General features: G+C 36.6%; 3 protein-coding genes across 4 annotated transcripts; 2 read left to right on the top strand and 1 right to left on the bottom strand.

Annotated features, from left to right (window-relative positions):
• The first annotated feature begins 402 nt into the window (after window positions 1–402).
• Window positions 403–3,335, top strand: LOC105640421 (uncharacterized). The gene is made up of 4 exons (XM_012224726.4): window positions 403–554; window positions 740–911; window positions 1,893–2,050; window positions 2,901–3,335. Exons 2-4 carry the CDS (start codon window positions 755–757, stop codon window positions 3,006–3,008), a joined length of 423 nt encoding a protein of 140 aa, XP_012080116.1. The 5' UTR covers window positions 403–554; window positions 740–754; the 3' UTR covers window positions 3,009–3,335.
• Window positions 3,336–5,004: 1,669 nt separating this feature from the next.
• On the top strand, window positions 5,005–12,136 carry LOC105640420 (uncharacterized). The gene is made up of 4 exons (XM_020681868.3): window positions 5,005–5,472; window positions 6,360–6,728; window positions 6,834–11,286; window positions 11,497–12,136. The coding sequence occupies exons 1-3, from the start codon at window positions 5,338–5,340 to the stop codon at window positions 11,247–11,249; spliced, it is 4,920 nt and encodes a 1,639-aa protein (XP_020537527.2). The 5' UTR covers window positions 5,005–5,337; the 3' UTR covers window positions 11,250–11,286; window positions 11,497–12,136.
• Window positions 12,137–13,870: 1,734 nt separating this feature from the next.
• On the bottom strand, window positions 13,871–19,100 carry LOC105640419 (rac-like GTP-binding protein 3). Of its 2 annotated transcripts, XM_012224723.4 has the most exons (8): window positions 18,681–19,091; window positions 18,194–18,281; window positions 17,916–18,025; window positions 17,749–17,812; window positions 16,770–16,834; window positions 16,615–16,680; window positions 16,077–16,174; window positions 13,871–14,262 (listed from the first exon to the last, which is right to left on the bottom strand). In XM_012224723.4, exons 1-8 carry the CDS (start codon window positions 18,783–18,785, stop codon window positions 14,208–14,210), a joined length of 651 nt encoding a protein of 216 aa, XP_012080113.1. In that variant the 5' UTR covers window positions 18,786–19,091; the 3' UTR covers window positions 13,871–14,207. The 2 variants fall into 2 exon arrangements, with proteins under 2 accessions (XP_012080113.1, XP_037494389.1); XM_037638461.2 differs by lacking the exon at window positions 16,077–16,174 and having other exon boundaries at window positions 18,681–19,100.
• Window positions 19,101–20,481: the final 1,381 nt, after the last annotated feature.

Below are 20,481 nucleotides of genomic sequence, written 5' to 3'. Positions count from 1 at the left end.
GCCACGTCCCAAGTTAACTTATCTAAGAAAAGAGTTTTATTTACTACTATATGAAATAATAATAGCATTAAAATGAAAATTATCAAAATGTATGTATTGAAATCAGCGTTTCAGGGGGATATTAGACCGGCCGGTACGTAATCAACTAATCATGCCTACGATGTGAAAGACATGAATGAGTTTGAGTTGTCCTCCGTTGCGCCACGTGTGGTGTAACTTTGTTAAAAAAAGTAAAAAAAAAAAAAAAAATGGAAATCAGCGACAAAGCTGTGACATTGTAACTGACCCACTTTCGGATTTTCTCATTTCCAAGTCGATAAATCTATATGAACACAAGCAGAAAAATAATAATCAAAAGAATTCCACAGGGGCTATGATCCACTCTGAATTGTCCCTAATACAGGCCCAAGCCCAACTATATCAAACGGAACCCCGTTCCGTGATTACTAATTTCTCCGGTGAAGCTCTGCTAAACGGTTAAACCCCCTGTCAGTCTGTCCCTAAAACCCTGCCACTCTGCATCGAAGAGCTCATCTTGTTCATTGCTTATTCAGGTATTGCCTCTTTTCGATTTCACAAAATTCTTGTTTGATTGACTCCGGATTCTGCGTCTTAATTTCAATCTCTCATTTTCTTTTCTTGTTTATTTATTATCCTCCCAATTTATCCTCCCATCAGTCTATTATGTCAATCTGCTATACACTTGACCCTGATACTCTTAGCTTCTTCTATTATGTAGGTGTCTAATTCAGTCATGTTTATGACAAGATTTATTGGGAGAACCCTCTTTTCTGCTGCTAAATCTGAAACCTCTGCTGCTGCTGCTGCTACGATTCAGTTTGCACGTAACCCTCTCGAGGAGTTCTTTGAAGCAGATAGAAGCCAGGATGAGGACAACAAAATTTTCTATGGTATAAGACTCTCTGTTTCTAAAATTTAACTACTGCTAATTGATTATAGTCTTGTAGACTTCATTACATTAGATTGTGGGGTTAAATTATTCTGGGGACAATTGTTTAAGTTATTATCATGATTGACCTTGTTCAACCCTTACCATCGTTTCAATTAAAAAGAAAAGACAATATTTAATTTACAAGACAGACATAATATTCTTAGTTGAGTCCAACCCCTGGATGCGTACCCGTATGTAATACTAATATCTGGGTTTTAAGTGACATAAACTGGGACCTGCTGTAGTACATGAGTATATGCTCACATGCTAAGTAATTAACATTTTTGCATTCTCTTTTGAATACCTGTTTGTATGATATCATATAAGAATTATTCTGATAGATAATTAATCAAGAACATTGTAATTTTTTTAACTCATGTGTGAGATGAAAATGCTTAATTTAAATTAATGACATTGTAATTTTTCAGTTTCCCAGTTTTGCTTAATGACATTCAGTTATATATGAGTTTTAAGCAACATAAATCGAGACCTGCGATAGTGTATAAGTATGTGCTAACATGCTAAGTAATTCACATTTTTGCTTTTTTTTTTTTATTTTTTTATTTATATATATATATATATATATATATATATATATATTTTTACAGGAATAGAAAGCCAGAGAGATCATGGTACTAATATATATGATATTATATATGTAAAGTATTCTGATTAACAAAACTCAATAACATTATAATTTTTCAAGTAGTATGAGATGGAAATTTCTAATTTAAATTAGTTTCAGCTTTCAATCAGCTTAATTAGCATTGGGTTATTTTTCTTACTGTTTGTGTTATGATGTGATTGAATGACCTTAGGAATTTTGCTTTTTATATCTGAAAATTTCATGTCCTTTGATCCTAGAAAGAGAGAACATTTTGTATTCTTTAAATGATTGCATTAAATATTTAATTTCCTTAATGAACTTTATTACTTCCAGGTCGAAGTTGGAAAGCTTCTGAACTACGCCTGAAGTCTTGGGACGATCTTCAGAAGCTATGGTATGTTATGTTAAAGGAGAAAAACATGCTGATGACTCAACGCCAGATGCTTCATGCTCAGAACCTAAGGTTTCCAAATCCAGAGCGTTTACCTAAGGTAGAGCTTAGTTTTTCTTTCATTGTGTTCAATATAGCACATGAATGTGGGCCTTTGGTTTCTCTCAGCTCTTTAAACATTGTCCTCGATCTTCCGGTGTCCATAGCTAATTTGAATGAGATGACAATGTACTATTAAACAGTAAATTACTAAAAAGGAATGTGTTGCTGGCTAAGCTACCTTCATTTGATTGATCTCCCCACCCAGAGCTTTTTTGCTGGTTGTATACTGGTCATCTAAAAATATTTCTTCACCGGATCAAAAATATCTAGGATTTTGTGCACATGAAATGAAGGACTATGGCCTACTATATATGTGAAGCATATATGTGATGTTTGGAGTTGCAGTTTATGAATGGCCCCCGGTGGAAGTTTTAGTAATCTGCTTCCTTGCTGATGATGGCCAGCGGAGGATGCAATATTTCAACTCATATTTGTTTACACTGTTCATTCTGCTGGACTGTAAGCATATTAGCTGCAATAAGTATGATACCTGAAGTGATTTATCCACTACTTCAGGCTTAAATCCCAATTATTATAGGCTGATCCTTTGGCATTTGATCCATAATGGGATCTAGTATACAGATAACTTTTCGTTTTTCGCTCATTATTCCTTTATGCTTTTGTAATGTGTTACTTGCAATGACACATAAAGTGATGTAATTGGATTGTCTTCACTTATGTTGTAACTATTAGCAATAAGAACAAAGTGGATGAATCTTTCTTGAATATTACATCTTTGAATTAAATATGTCATATCATGAATCCAATACTTTTTCCCCATATCTATGTATCAGTCTAGCTAGAGTCCAGCTGTTTATTATGTTGTTTCAATGGTTGATGAAATTCAGGTGAGTAAGTCTATGTGTCGAATCAAGCATGTACTCACTGAGAGAGCAATTGAAGAGCCAGATCCCAGGAGGTCAGCTGAGATGAAGAGGATGATAAATGCTTTGTGAAGACTTCCAAAATTCTGGAGGTGCTTTGTGGGCTTGTTGGTGGGATGTGATATTGCTGTATTTTCCTTGGTGTAAGGTTACTACATCCCCCTAATAGTTAATGCAGTTTCATAATATCATCAGCTATTTGATTATGAACTTATTGAATTCTTTGTTTTTGTCTGTGAGAAGTATAGTTGGAGGTAGGTTAACAAGTACCGAAAACATAATTAGGAGATAGGTCAGATTCTGCTGGTGATTGGCGAACATTTATGTCGGTTCTCTTTGACAATTTTTATCTTCAACCTTCAATCAAAACTCGTCCTCCTTTCTTTATGGTACCTTAAATCTCTCTTTGCAATAGCCATTTTGGGTTCTCACGTTTGGTTCCATTATTCACTAGTTACTAATATTGTAGTTCTTACGCTAACACTGAAATTTGTTGTTAAGCTTTCAAGTTTATACTTATATATATATATATTAGTTACTGTTATTGTCATCATTTTGTGTCAATCAGCAGGAACTGGTCTGTGGTTGTTTGTTGGTTCCATTGTCTGTGAAATCTGAGATGGTTGCATTTCTTTCCATATTCATTTTCTGTCAATTCAATTTTTGTTTTTGGGGAAAAAAAAATTGAACATCCAACGTAATAATGTTAGTGATAAGGAGATAAAGAGGGGCCCCTTTGACTGTCCAGAGTTGTATTATGTGCACCCCATGCTAAGAGACATGGGGAAAAGGGAATTGAGATTGCGACTGCCAAGTTCAAGTATCAAAATTAAAATCATTCTTGTTCTCAAATCTAAAAAGCAGATTTCTATAAGTTTGTAGTGGACAAGCTTTAGTGACACGTTTTTTTTTTATTGGACAAGATTTTTTGTTTTTTCAATGAAATGTAAGTGCACCTACATATTCATCTACCCATTTCAATCATTAAATGTGTGTGAAAGAAACATACCGAGGATATTGCCCTTTTTTTTTTTTTTTTTGCTATTACAATTTGTGTATCTTCTTCTCTATAGATTTTTAGACATTGCCTTGTAGTCCATTCCAAGGATGGTCCTTTTTCTAGGTATGAATGTAATCCGGGTTGAACCAAAATTTTGAATCAAATTGAGTAGTTCGGTTTGATTTAAAAGTATTCAGTTCGGTCCAATTATTATCATTATTACTATTATTATTTTCATTTCATTTTGGTTTTAAAGATGAAAATGGTAATTAAAAACCCATTGATTTGGTTTATTTCAGCTAATTTTTCAGTTTTGATTTAATTTAAGGTTCCCATTAACTGTTACAAACAAACAAATGAATGAATAATAAGTTGGGCCAAGTCAAGAATGAGAGGCTTAGGCCCAGTAAAATTCTAAAACAGAAACTTGAGCCCATGAAGAGTCAACCAACGATCCTCTTGTCAATAAAAAAGGGGTTTAAGTAAGTTAACAGAAAGAGTACAATGTTATGCAAATCACTTTAGGACAAAAAAAAAAAAAAAGAAAACAAAAAAAAGAAAACAAAATACTAGAGAATAGAAATGGGTGATGCTTACTCAAGCAAAGAACCTGAAAAATCATTTTCTTGCCAGAAACAGAACATTTACATCATCCCCCTTTCTTACTTTACTAATGTGTGTGTTGGAACAAGTCAGGACAACCTTAACTTCGCCATCATATGCCCACATGTGACTGGCAAACCCTCTCCTTCTCTCTATTTACGTTTTTACCCCCTGTTGCGGTTGCCCCCAACTACTCTTCTCCCTCAAGGTCACTCTATCATTCCCCAACTAGACCCCACAGCAGAAAAATATAAAAACTAATTCCCCACGTAACAAATCAAAGTCAACCACTGCCTTTTTAAGTCAGTCAACAATTTTATCACCCAATCTACTCCAGTCATATTCTGACATGTTCTCTACTCATTATGTCACCTACCTCACCGCCTGGTAACTCTATCACTCTTCTGCCCGTCCTGCCCGATCTGCCCTTCCCTGCTCTTCCAAGTACCCAAGTACACCTTTTCATTTTTTTCGCCGTCTCTCTCTCTTCGATTTCTCTCTTTCTATCTCTATATCTCTCTTTCTTCTCTCTGTAGATCGAAAGCGCGCCTTCAGTTCTCGTCAATCCGAGGATCGGAGCCGGAGTTGGATCGATTGTTTAAGGAATCGGAGGCTTTGTGATTCGAATTCGATTGGTGAAGTGAAAAATTAGGGTTTCGATTGTGGTGTGGATGGTGGAAACATAGGGCTTTCAGGTGGATCTAGTGGGTGAAATTGATAGAAGGTGTTGGAGCGGAGGTTGGGTTTTGGAATCAAGGAGAAGGGATTGATGGTACTCGAGGGCGAAAATGCCAGGCTATGCATGGGCGGGCATGTGAGGAAAGGAAAACAGGCCTGCACATGTGGACAGGACCCGACCGTGGCAATTCGGTTGTAGGTGGTGATGTTTCTTCGTCTTCTTCATCGCTGTCTTCAGCTAATTCGTTTTACAAGGTACTACTATTATTTTTTCTCTTCTCAATTTCTTTTATTTTTGGTTTTGATTTTTGGCTCTCGCTCAATGAAAGAGTTTTGGGGGTTTTTGTAGGTGTGGATTTTGGGCTGGATGAGGGGATTTTATTTTGGTGATTTAAGTGATTGAGGTGAAAATGATTTGATTAAGCTGTGGTCAATAGGAAGTGGATCGACTTTTTGTTCTAAGGAATCTTGTCTTGCATTGGCGGAGAGGATGGAATGGCTGGATGGAATGGTTTTATATGAGTTTAAGAGTTTGATTCTGGAGAATAGTGAGTGATGACTGGATTCATATAGGATTTGAAGAAATTATGGTTTTTGGGTATTCTGGGTTCCTAGATGGAGTTCTGATTTTTCTTGTGAACTTTGGGCCTCTGTTCTATAAATGAGACTGGAAAATGAATAGGTGATCGCTGTGGGTGTGAAATTGCTATTCATTCCTTGGAACACTGAGTATAGGTCAGTGTCTTTCATTTTTTTCCCCTTATGTGGAAAAATCTGAGTATTAAAGCTGATGTGACAACGCCTTGGTGGATTGAGGCAATCCTATGTGCTTGTCAGTAGTTGATAATTCACTATTGTGGTATTAATAAATTTGACAAGGAGGCCAAACATTGAAGTTAAAAATAAAGAATTTTGTAATCACGGGAATTGATTACAATGGTGCACTAGTGACGTTATTGATGAATGCTGACCATGATTATCTAACCTATTGTTTTGAAACCATTGCCTTCATAAACTCCAAATAACTATTTATATGTCTGGAAGAATTCACTGATTCAGAAATGCAATTTTATTTAGCTGTCTTTTTTCAGATAAAGTGTATAACATTTCACTGAAGTTCTCTGTTTTCTTTTATCTAACAGGACGGACGCAAGATCAGCATTGGAGATTGTGCTCTTTTCAAACCCCCCCGGGATTCCCCACCTTTCATTGGAATAATTCGGTGGCTGACTACTGGTAAAGAGAACAACAAGTTGTGTGTTAATTGGCTCTATCGACCTGCTGAAGTAAAGCTTGGCAAAGGCATCCTATTGGAAGCTGCGCCAAACGAAGTATTCTATTCCTTTCATAAGGATGAGATTCCTGCTGCATCTTTGCTCCATCCGTGTAAAGTTGCATTCCTTGCAAAAGGTGTTGAACTTCCATCAGGAATTTGCTCTTTTGTGTGCCGGCGAGTTTACGACATTACAAACAAGTGTTTATGGTGGCTAACTGACCAAGATTATATTAATGTATGTTTTGCTTGCACTTTTTGCATGTTAATCTATCTATTTGGCACACTTCTTATGGTTTTACCCATCCTTAGTGGTAGTTGATATTTCTTTTCTTTTTCACAGGAACGGCAAGAAGAAGTAGATCAGCTATTATATAAGACAAGCATAGAAATGCATGCAACTGTGCAACCAGGGGGACGTTCTCCAAAGCCAGTGAATGGTCCCACATCAACATCACAGCTAAAACCTGGGTCAGATAATGTACACAATGGTGCCTCATCCTTTCCTTCTCAAGTTAAGGGAAAGAAAAGGGAGCGAGGAGATCAAGGCTCTGAGCCTGTTAAACGAGAGCGTTATTCAAAAATTGATGATGGGGGTTCTGGACACTCTAGGCCTGAAAGCGTTTGGAAGTCTGAGATTGCTAAATTTACAGAAAAGGGAGGGCTTGTAGATTCTGAAGGTGTTGAAAAATTAGTGCAGCTCATGCTGCCTGAGAAAAATGAAAAGAAGATAGACTTGGCTGGTCGGTCTGTACTGGCCGGTGTGGTCGCGGGCACAGATAAGTTTGATTGCCTTAATAGATTTGTGCAGCTTAGGGGCTTGCCTGTATTTGACGAATGGCTGCAGGAGGTGCATAAAGGGAAGATTGGGGATGGCAGTGGTTCCAAGGATAGTGAAAAATCTATAGAGGAATTTCTTTTAGTTTTACTCCGTGCACTTGATAAACTCCCTGTAAATCTTCACGCCTTACAAATGTGTAACATTGGCAAGTCAGTGAACCATCTGCGCACACATAAGAACTTGGAAATTCAGAAGAAAGCTAGAAGTCTGGTCGACACATGGAAGAAGCGTGTTGAGGCTGAAATGGATGCAAAGTCTGGTTCTAACCAGGCTGTTTCCTGGGCAGCAAGACCACGACTTCCAGAAGTTTCACATGGTGGGAACAGAAATTCAGGTGCTGCCTCTGATGTTGCAATGAAGAGTTCAGTTGCACAACTTTCGGCTTCAAAAAATGCTCCAGTCAAGCTTGTCCAGGGTGATACTACAACCAAGTCTGCATCTCCATCTCCATCTCCAGGTTCCATGAAATCAGCACCATCTTCTGCATCAGTGGGTAATAACTTAAAAGAGGGACTGCCCAGAAATACTGGTCTTAATAGTGGCTCTGATCCTCCTCTAACAACAGCAGGAGATGAAAAAAGCAGCAGTTCTAGTCAGTCTCACAACAATAGCCAATCTTGTTCTAGTGATCATACTAAAACTGGCGGTTATTCTGGGAAGGAAGATGCAAGGAGCTCTACTGCCATTTCAATGAATGCAAATAAGATCATTGGCGGTTCTTCTCGGCACCGTAAATCAATGAATGGATTCTCTGGGCCAACTTCATCTGGGGTTCAAAAGGAAACTGGGTCAAGCAGGAATTCTTCCTTGCACAGAAATCCAGGTTCAGAAAAATTAACGCAGTCCTCCTTGACATGTGAGAAGGTGGTTGATGTTCCTTTGGTAGATGGGAACAATCACAAATTGATAGTCAAACTGTCCAATAGAGGTCGTAGTCCTGCAAGAAGTGCTAGTGGGGGATCATTTGAAGACCCTTCTGTAATGAATAGCAGGGCATCTTCTCCTGTGCTGTCAGAGAAGCACGACCAGTTTGATCGTAACTTGAAGGACAAAAATGATGCTTATAGATCTAATGTCATTTCTGATGTCATCACTGAGTCATGGCAAAGCAATGATTTCAAGGAGGTGTTGGCCAGGTCTGATGAGGGAGGTGGGTCTCCTGCCACCGTTGCTGATGAAGATAACTGTAGAAGTGGTGATGATGCTAAGAAATTAGCAGAGGGCTCAAAAGCTGCTTCCTCATCATCTGGAAATGAACGTAAACTGGGTAAATTTAATGATGCATCTTTCAGTTCCATGAATGCTTTGATTGAAAGTGTCAAATACTCTGAAGCAAATGTGTCGATATGTGCCGGTGACGATGTTGGAATGAACCTACTTGCTAGTGTGGCTGCTAGTGAAATGTCCAAATCAGATATGGCTTCGCCGTCTCCTTCTCCGCAAAGAAACACCACTGTTGCTGAGCACTCTTGCACAAGTAATGATTCAAGATCAAAATCATCTCTGAGTGATAGGCCTGCTCCTGAACAAGGTCAGCCTGTTGATAGTGAACATGAGAAGCAGAGTACTATTACAAGTAATTCACTGGCTAAGAACACAGAAGTTAAACCCACTTCATTGTCACATGAAAAACAAACAGGGGAGGTCACTGGACATTTGAAGTGTTCTAGCATGGATATGCAGCATGTTGCAGAAATATCCCTAGGAGCCAATGTAAAATCAGAAGAAACATTAATAGGCACTTCACCAGTCGTGCCCTCTGCTAGCATGTTAGAGAAGAATACAAGTGGTGGACATATAGAAACGTGGGAAGAAAAGTCACATGGTAAGTCAAATGGAGCTGGTCACCCTGATGCTAAACAAGAGGTATGCAACTCCTTCGAAACTGAGGTTAAGGCCAATGTTCCTGGGGTGGTTGGGAATGAAGGTGTTGCAGGATCATGTTCTTACCCGGCTATGGAGATTGACAGCAAGAACAAGAAAAATAATAATAGTGAATTGAATGTTGCCATGCAGACAGAGCAGAAACCACCTACTATGATGCTTCCCGAGTGTCTAAAGGCAAATAGAGAAGTGCTGCATCATTCTGACTCTGTCAAGGAAGTTATTTCTGAAAGTGTTGATGAGTTGAAGGCTAAAAAGGCTGATGAAACAGACACCAGCAGTCAGACCCCAGGAAAACCAAAAACTGAAGAGGAAAATAATATTGCTTCATCTGCTGATCACAAGGGAGGTTCTGTGGAGAGTTTGGAAAATAATCAGGGTAATCAACACAGCAGCAGCCCGATGCCTTCTGGAAAGGTGTTGCCTGCAGTTGTCCAAGAACCTGAAAAACAGACAAGGCCTGGGGGATCAAACTTAAATAGCATTGAAGCTGATGAAGCTGAAGAGTGTACATCTGCAGTTGTGGATGCTGCTCCTTCATTTTCTGCAGTGCAGTCGGACATAGAAGCAAAAGTAGAATTTGATTTGAATGAAGGTTTTGATGCTGATGATGGAAAATTTGGAGAATCAAGTAACATCACAGCCCCTGAATCTTCTACTGCTGTTCAATTAATTAGCCTCTTGCCTTTACCTGTTTCTTCTACTTCCAGTGGTCTTCCTGCTTCAATTACAGTAGCTTCAGCTGCAAAAAGGCCATTTGTTCCCCCAGAGGATTTACTGAGGAATAGGGGAGAACTTGGTTGGAAGGGATCTGCAGCCACAAGTGCATTTCGGCCAGCTGAACCTAGAAAAGCATTGGAGGCACTAGTAAGTTCAATGAGTAACTCTCTTCCTGATGCACCTGCCACCAAGCCTAGTCGTCCTCCATTAGATATTGACCTGAATGTTCCTGATGAAAGAATACTTGAGGATATTGTTTCACGAAGTAGTGCTCAGGGTACAAGTTCTATGTCTGACTTCACAAATAAGCGAGATCTTTTGCATGATAAAACAGTGGGTTCTGCACCTGTACGGAATTTTGGGGGACTTGATCTTGATTTGAATAGAGTGGATGAGCCCACTGATATGTTTAATCACTTGACGAGCAATGGTCATAAGCTGGATGTGCAGCTTCAGCCGATCAAATCATTATCAGGTGGTATTCTTAACGGTGAGGTGAGTGTCCGCAGGGACTTTGATTTGAATGATGGACCTCTTGTTGATGAGATGAGTGCAGAACCATCACCATTTGGTCAGCACACCAGGAGCAATGTACCATCACATCCATCTGTTTCTGGTCTTCGGATTAACAATCCAGAAATAGGGAACTTTTCTTCATGGTTTCCGCACAGCAATCCATATCCGGCTGTCACGATCCAATCTATCTTGCCTGATAGAGGAGAGCAGCCTTTTCCAGTAGTAACACCTGGTGGACCGCAGAGAATGTTGGCTCCCCCAACTGGCAGCACACCATTTAGTCCTGATGTCTACAGGGGTTCGGTCTTGTCATCTTCTCCAGCTGTGCCCTTTCCATCCACACCTTTTCAGTATCCGGTCTTTCCTTTTGGAACCAACTTTCCTCTGCCATCAGCCACATTTTCAGGTGGTTCAACAACCTATGTGGATTCATCATCTGGTGGGAGGCTATGCTTTCCTGCAATGCACTCTCAAGTGTTAGCACCTGCTGGTGCTGTCCCATCCCATTATCCAAGGCCTTTTGTAGTTAGCCTTCCAGATAGTAACAATAATGGAAGTGTTGAGAGCAGCAGGAAATGGGGAAGGCAGGGGCTAGACCTCAATTCGGGGCCTCTAGGTCCAGACATAGACGTGAGAGATGAGACGTCTACTCTTGCATCAAGGCAATTGTCTGTTGCCAGTTCACAGGCTCTTGCAGAGGAGCAATCAAGGATGTATCAAGTTGCAGCAGGCGGTTTGTTGAAGAGGAAGGAGCCAGATGGAGGATGGGAAGGTTATAAGCAATCATCATGGCAATAAAGATGCTTGATTCAGAGTCCAGTGATCCCTGAAGCCTGTAAGTTCCTAGTTTTTTTTTTGGTGGTCTTCTTTTCCTTTACCTTGAAGTTTGAGGTTTGAGTTTTGCTGTGAACTATTTTTAGATTGAATTTCTACTCCCTCTATTTATTTATTCATTAATTGGATACATTCTTCAGAGCTTGAGATATACAACTGCTCTGGTACTCAGTTACATATTTTATTCATTGATAATGCTTTTTAATGTCAGATCTGATGGTGTTGGCAACTCTCAGGGATCTTCATCTAACCTGTACTCTTCAAGGATGGGTGGTAAGTGAATTATTTGATGTTGTTCAGTCTCCGACCCCCACCCTTTCTCATTGCCAGTTGTGTGTTAAAGGAATCTGTTCAGGATCTTCGAGCTGGTATTTCCTTGAATTTGTACTGGGTGACTGCAGTTCACTTTTCCCTTTGTAGATATTTAACTGTTGGAAAGCATGCAGTCTGTGTTACCCAGACATTGAAATTTGGTCCCCATACTGTTGTTCAGTGCATCAGCAATATATACTTTTGGACCCAAAACCATCCTTCCTTTTCCAGCCATTGCTATAATGGTGGTTGGGTTAGTGAACTGCTTTAAACAGAAGCCCTTTTGTATGTGCTTTGTTGTTAATTTATCTCTGTTCTTTTCCTCTTTACTTTAGTCACATATATAAGCAGAGTGATCAGCGAATTTTGGTACTTGAGCTTTTCTTGTTCTGGAATATGCTTTAGTTGCTATGGTTGATGTTGTATTCTAATTTTTAATTTATTTTATTGATTAACCCTCCATGTAGATTATCTGCTGAACAGTGAAGTTGTAGCCTACTTCACTATTGATATTCACATAAAGGCATTCAAATGTTTAAGATTTGTATTGTGGTATCCCTCCCTTCATCCCCACTTCTTTTATTACTCTACTCGAAGCCTGTGGTTTACCAGGTGTGATTGTATGCAGTGGCTGATCCAGGCATTTTTTCTTTCTGCGGTCAATAACAAACCTCTTAATTTTTTTTCATGTGAAGGGGAGTTTAATTGATTATTACACCTGCATATATAAAGGGACATTGCAAAAAAGGGAGGTCAATTGATCCCTTTTTTGTAAATAGACCTGTCACTGATCTAATGTTGTGTTTTGAGAATTAATAGTTATTTGCATCCTTTGGTTAATTCAGTGTGTGAACTCGCCGTGAATGACAATAAATCCTTTTGATCCTGAGAATTTGAATGCTTGGTTTCATAAAATCTTTGTTGACACGCTGCATTACAGTTTATCAGGTGGAATTTGGATGAAACATATTTGCTGCTTTATGTGGTGTTGTACCTTTATTTTATTGTCATGCACGTAATTTTTTATACGAAGATGTCAATAATCATGTTGGCGACTGTGTTTCATGTTTGATAACTTGTCTGAGAGGTGAAATCTGATTCAGAGTTTTCTTGTATTTTGAAAAAAAAAAGCGAAAGGTTAGTGCCTCTGAGACAACAATGTATTATTTATTTATTTTTTGTATTAGTGATTCATTAGCTGGGACTCCTCTGCCTTATGCAAGTTATGGAGTGATGCAGGTTTGTCTAATTATTTATATGGGAGATTTGAAGTCAATGTTCTTTTGGATAAAGTAACAATGATTGCTATGTAGTCAGCTTGACAGAGTTTGTATTAGCTCTCCATCGATTAAGGGATTCAAGTTGTCTTGTTTTATTATGTCCAGTGATTTTTGTACTCTGATCAGAACGGTGCGCTAGATTTTCATCTCACACGGCTCCTCTGTGCATAATGCGAATAATACACAAACGTTATTTGTAACCTTTTGACTATGTTTTTGTTTTAGTTTCTGATATGTAATAATGTGATGCCAATCTCATATGCCCTTTTTTCTCTTTTTCAATAAGCCTTTTTTCTTATGGGAGTCGCTTAAATTTCTACTGACAGGGCGACAATGAAAAAGTACCCTTGTAATTGGCGGAGTGGTTAGACATGCTAGTCAAAAAAGATAATGATTTGTTGTATCATTTAGACTTGTGGTTGAAGTGAACATGGGACGTTTGATTAATGTGTTATTGACTGTGACACATGCTACATTCAGATTGAGGTGAATACTTTAATGTTGCTTTTATGTTTGGAAACAAATATTTGATTTGGAACAAATCAGTTCAGCGCCCATCTTGGCTTAATTTTCAACAGGGCAGCATAATCCATTTATTATACTTGCATATGGATTATGGCTAGAAACATCAATTGCTCTCTTTGTTAATCTTTCATTTGAATATAACGTCCAAGGCTCTTATTAATATTTATTTATAACTACATAAATGAATGGAACAGTTGCATTCCAAATGACACTTTTTTTTTAAAAATATTATCAGGGAAGGGATTGTCATTCGCGAAACTTTAGCGCTAACATGGATTTTACCATTACATTTATTAAGGCGTGAATGACTTTGCTTTCTCCCTAATTTAAAGCAAGAAATTGTAATCATCATAACAGCTAAACAACAAGAATGCATGTAAAAACCCTCCAGTCACTTGTTTCAAAAATTAGAAAACAAGAATTTACAGAGGAAAATTGCGTTTGCCAACTTGCAAGAAGATTAGAGAGTAGAGCACCAAATTCTAGCTACTGTTCAACCAAAATATCAGGACACAATCTGTAGAGCATACAAAAAGGTGAAAGAATGTGTGAAAAACACGGTTGAGATACAAAAACCAATACATACATCTAAACTAGCATACAAAGTAGCCATAATGTATACTTCTCCCATGTTAGTAAAACATAAAATTAGACAATGTGAACTGCCACAAAGTGACATTCAGAGGAAGCTTCACTGCAATCAAAAACCGATTCTTTCTAAATCAAACTCACGGGAACCAGGCAGCTTGAAGAAACCCTTGACCTGTATATTGGCAGAGTCAAACATGCAAATGATAACTTGCTGCTAAGAGTATGTATTTCCTCTGAGACATACAAGCCTCCTCCCACAAAAGATGTCTCTGCAATTTGAAAGCAATTCAAGAGAGGAGAAGATAATGAATTTTTGTGAGATATTACAGAATAAATTTTCAATAGCTAACTGACTAAATTCTTGTGTGTGTGTGAGTGCACATGTATGTGCATAGAAAATGGCCACAATGAAGGGATACAATGAATGTAAAGAGTAGAAGGAGCATATTATTTTTATTGTACTCGTCTCAAAGCACCGCATAAGTGACAGATGAAAGGAACAGATGAGTTCCTTGATATTTGTTATTTCTAGAATTTCAGAATTGTGCTCACAAAACTACACTAGGGCAAAGAAACTATATTTTGACAATTGATTTTGATTATGACTGTAAGGTGGTTCTAATAATTTCCTAGTTCTCAGTCTCTATGAGATTGTACATGGAAGCATCATGACACTAATCTAACCAGAAAAATTGATGTCTTGGAAGCCAGCAAGTAATCTAACTTTTGTCTTTAGAAAGTGCAAGGTTATTCAAATAATCAGGCATCAGAGATGAACTCCACAAAAATTAATTGAGAACAAAATATTACCAACTGAAAACAATTGCTGATAACTGATCCCTTGCAATTAATTTGCTTCTTCATATTTCACATGATGACTCAATCATCAAATTGGCAATTCAATATGAAAAGATGTCATGACAACCATTTATCACTTAGAAACCAGAGATAAAATCCCCCATCATATCCAACATATCTGACACCAGTAACCTCCTGATACTGCGATGTGCAGTGAAACATTTGCAGGTAACATGAAAGATGCAATTTGGCTTCTCTTATCTTCTGAACGGATAATCGGTAATCATATTTTGGGTTTGCAACTGTATTACAATGGGTCATCACTAAACATATTTCTAATGCCGTAGAAGCTATCATCCTCGAGATCACGTACAATTTTTTTTTTTGTCCAGGTACCCATGTTTTTGCATACCATCTCAATGTACCCATTGGTTATCCATTATTTTAAAAATACTCTCCATCTAATTATATCTCTTCAGATCCTGATAACAAAGCTTTTTACTTCAGCCTTCTAAAGGGACTCACTGTCATATACTCACTCCTCTTAACAAAGACCACACTGAGGCCTGTCAAATATGTTCTGGATGTTTACAGATTATTGCTTCTCTATTACAACTGAACGGTAAACTTTTATTTTTAACTGAAAAAATCGATGGGTCTTTACCAGTTTAAAAGAATATTCAGTTCTAGGGAAGCCAAAAAAAGTGAGGGCTTAGCACAAGCCTTATTGAACAGGCCCTTTACTATAAGATGGGATGCTGCAGTAATGTGTTTATCCCACCTTCTTCTTATACCATATCTACTATTTTTTTTACTGCTGCTACTTTAGCCTCTACTTAATTGCACTGTATTATTATCTGCACCACTACCTCTTCCCCTCCCAAACCTGCCATGCAACTCAACTCAAATCAATTCAGCTTCAATCTAGTTTGGGTAAGCTCTGAGGATCTATTTCTTTATATTTTGCTTGGTTTAAGGCCACATTTTCATTTGCATTCCCCGAAACTATACACTAGTAAAAGTTTCTAAACTTCCACTTAGTTTGACCACAGTTCCAGAATCACCTGGAAGACAAGATAATGAAAGAGGCAGAGAAGCAATAGATAGATACTTGATAAAGATGTATAAGGAAAATATTTAATAGAAAATACTTGCAAAGGCAAAAGACTAGACAATATGCACATTTCACAAACAGGAGGATATAATATCAGAAAAACTTCACATATTAAACACTCAAAATACAACAAACAAACTCTTAAGAAGTGCAAGAAACAATGTTACTGACAATAGGCATCCTCGATTTGACCTTTTCTTCTTTTCCTTTTGTTTCTGTGCTGGTTTGATAACTACTTTGATTGCAGCATCAAAAACAGCCTTAACATTCTGCAATAGGATTGGAAACACAACTCTAGTAAACAATCACAAAAGCCATATAGAATTTTTTTTTTCTTTTTTTGACACTGACAGACAAAACTGAAGGGGGTGAGAGCTTGCAATTTATTTATGCTTGGAATCCATGAAGGCACACTGTAGCCAAATGGCACAGAGCCTCTGGATAGAATTTTCACCAAGGAACAAACTTTGAACCAGGCATTTAGGAGGGGAGTTGAGTCCAGGTAACCTAAAATCTAAGGAGACCAGTTTCCAGTTCAGGATAATAGCATCATAACTATGATAAACAAGCACATAATGAAACTCTGGAAGTTCCATCGTCTTGTCTCCAGGAAAGCAATTCAACCTGATAATCATTACTTTGAGGGATTCCAATCATCATGGACAAAAATTACTTCATACTCAATTGACTGCTTGCATATTTTACACACCTGTTGAGTTTTTGAGCTGCATTCAATATAATATGCCGCGCCAATCTGTTTGCGGAGTTCCTCTCCCTGATTATGAAAGAACTACTTCCATTAAAGACATTGATTGCCAGATTACCAAGAGAAAGCATTAAGCAACTATTGAATCAAAGCTGCACCTGTGCAGTGGTTACAGCTACCAGCCCAGGATGATCAGCCAAATAATGTTTATCCTCACGAAGATCTACAAACCATGCATTAGTTTCAAAAGCCTAAAATGCTTCACACAGCCAACCACAACATGTATAAAAAATAAAAACTAATTACAGCATCTGTAACTGAAACCATTTGCCTCATAACACAATAATTCAAACTTTTCTGTGAAACATCTGTGAAAAGTAGTAGGAATTCTTCAGAAATATAAAAAAGTGTGTAGCAACCACTAATCTTGTCCCAAAAATTCAGTTATAATTTGGTTTTACTTAAAAGAAACCAATGATAGAGAAGAAGACAGATAAAGTTTTGAGACTTTAGTTAATTTGTCTATCATCATAGGGGCAAGAGCCACATTTTACAATTTTCTTAAAATTTGATGATCATGCAGAAAAGAATCGAATCTGAATCCATCTCAACATAGTATCTAATTCTGCTTAGCAGATGCAACGAGATGAAGCCTCTTTGTCTTTCAGCAATACCCAGTGTGGCAGTTCCATGGTCAAACATGTAGATTCTTCTTGTCGAAGTGCACCTTCAATACTATATCTTTCCTTATTTTAGGACTATACTAAATATATTCTTGCATTGACATTTTCAATACCATGCCAACCCTACTTGTCTCACACTAGCATACATTACATTCAATTGAACATCCTTACTCCAACTATATTCAGTTTTTATATTTTTGTTCCAAATGGAAAGCATTCTTTGCTGTAAGAATGATCAGCTTTGTCGTAAGAAACCCTACTGTGATGTCTACCCTACGAAAATACTATAATTTCAAAGTAATAATCTATCTTGTTCCATCCAATGTGATTTTATGGGCAATGAGCCTTTTTAATGCTGAAACAAGCATCCAAATATAAAAAAAAATAGCAATAATAGCCTTGATATACCTTGCTAATTGCTATCGAGGGACTAGGAACAACCTAGTAGACTTACCCAATTTGGTGCCAACCAGTACTACTGGAACTCCCGGAGCATAATGCTGAAGCTCAGGAATCCACTGAACAAGCAATCATTTATTAATGAGGCAAGAGAGAGAGAGAGAGAGAGAGGAAAAAACCAACCAGAGCCTAAGAAGAGCAAATCGGGTAAACTGAGTGTACCTTTTTAAGCACATTCTCATAGCTTGCCCGGCTAACTAAGGAGAAAGCCACCACAAAGACATCAGCCCCTCTGTAGCTCAAGGGCCTTAATCTATTATAATCTTCTTGTCCTATGAAAGTTATTGAAAACAAATGTATCAATGGTATATATCCAACTTTTGGCATATAACTTTTTTAGAAACCAAAATTAATCAGAATTTCTCATATGCTCAGTCTAAGAAAAAAATGACTACAAAGAAAAGAAAAGAAAGGAAAAAATGCATAGACATAAACCATACCAGCTGTATCCCAGAGGCCTAAGTTGACAGTGGTTCCTTCAACTACCACATTTGCACTGAAGTTATCAAACACAGTGGGTATGTAATCCTGATGAACACAAAACCCTTAAAATTTAGAAAAAGAGAAAATCAACAGTATTTATTTCTATGTTTATTTGCATGAAAGAGCAAAACAGCTGCAGCGACCCATTAGGTGAGGATAAAAGAAACCAATTCTAAAATTGAAAACAAGAGAAACCCAGATGATTGAAAAATATTGGGAACCCAAAAGAACAACTTTTTCAGAAGATTAAAAAAAATAAAAAGACAAAAAAAAAAAAAAAAAAAAAAAAAAAAAAAAAAAAAAAAACCACAAAAGCTGCAAAAACTCAGATTCAATAAGCAATAAACTAAATAAAAGAGCACCAAAAAAGAAAAAAAGAACGAAAATATATTAACCAGAGCTGAGACAACCTAAATGGATCACATGATGAAACAGAGAACATACAGTAGGGAACTTGTTATTGGTATAGCAAATAAGCATGCAAGTCTTCCCTACAGCCCCATCTCCTACTGTCACACACTTGATAAACCTTGAAGCACTTGAAGCCATCGAAGAAACAACCAAATACAAAATAGAACTCAAGAGAAAAAAATCTCTCCCAAAAGAGAGACAGAAAAGAGAAATATCAACGCCAGCTAATACCCAAAAATTTATGTTGATTAAAAAATAAACGAGTTAAAGAAAAAAAAGGAAATGGTTGGTTTCTTGGTGGACAAATTTATTGTGGCCCTATAGGTTCAAAGAGAGAGGTGGTGGTGGTGGTGGATCACATGATTCTCACTCATTTACTTATACCGTATCAATTAATTTTTATCTTTTGCTTTTGAGTTTCTCTCTCTCTCTCTTTTTTTTTTTTTTAATTTGCAATTTTTCAGAAAGATTTGAGAAATTCCTTGAGGTTTATTTTTCACACCCATTTTATATTTTGATTTTATGATTTTTTTTTTTTTACCTTAAAAATAGACAGCTTTGTGCATTTATCGGTATGTAGTCCCAGAATTGAAGGAGCTCTCTGCTCTGCTCTGTTTTGTTTTCTGTCGCCTTTCATCTTGTGGCCCGTCTCTTTCGATCCGATGACATTGACATGTTACTCAAGCGTACATAATTAAACAATTTTGGAATATTCCATGTGGTATTAGATAACCTGCAACTTTTTCTTAATATTATATTATCTGTTAGTAATGACATAATAATTCAATTATAATATAAATTTTTATAATAAAATAATACTTATAAAATGAAAAATTAATAATTTATGAAGTAAATATTTTTAAAAATTATGATAACTTATCACTTTTTTTTTAAGAAAATTGACAAGTCATTAATAAAAAAAATATAATATAATACAACACATCATATTATCCCTTAGAATAAAAAATTTAAATATAAAAATTAAAATAAGATTAAAATATCAGGTTAAAAAGGATTTTTTTTAAGTAGAACAGTAAATAAATTTTACAACTTTATCATTTTGGAAACTCGTTATAGCTGATAGCTAGCATAGAAGTTTAAAATCCCAAATATTAATGGATGAAAGAATCCATGGCTAAATTTCTTGTAGATCTAAAGTTTTAAAAACCTAAAATAGTATTTTAAACAAATACTTAAATTAATATTTTGAAAATTGCTTTATAGCTTTCTGATTATAATTTAATTTTTTAAATCAATTAATATTTATAAACATTTTAATCTAAATATGAGTACATTATTTTTTACCAAATTGGCAAAATGCACTTAATATAATAGGTAAAAGCTAGTTCATATAATTTGCAAAAAGAAAAAAATACAAGTGAAAATTTGAAACTTTGATCATGCAATTTATCATAACACATGAGTGGGGAAAATGAAGTTGTATCCATTGAAATCAAGTGGACCTGAACCCAGAATATTCAATTAAAAGTATACCTACTACATTAAATAATGATGTAGTGAAAAAAAATAAAAGAAAAAAGAAAAAAAAATAATAATACATTAATGTAGATTGGTGGATACCTCGAGACCTCAAAGTCATTGCCAAAAATGTGACTTATGGAAAGAGCTATTTTAACTAACATTGATCCATTTATTCATTAGATGCTGCTATTAATTAAATTAAATAGACCAATTTGCTTAAATTCAACTATATTTGTGGCATTCTAGATTTCGAAGGGTCTATCGTGCATTTACACTTAAAGAGTTTTAGAAATATATAAAAATAATAATAATTTTTTGAATTTTTAATTTTTATATAAAATATTGATTTGAC

This window comes from Jatropha curcas, chromosome 10, assembly GCF_041381405.1.
Source record: "Jatropha curcas cultivar XTBG-Jc1 chromosome 10, XTBG_Jcur_1.0, whole genome shotgun sequence".
Lineage (NCBI taxonomy): Eukaryota > Viridiplantae > Streptophyta > Magnoliopsida > Malpighiales > Euphorbiaceae > Jatropha > Jatropha curcas.
Note: the sequence above shows the minus strand (reverse complement) of the source record. Positions and strands in the feature narration are given on the sequence as shown.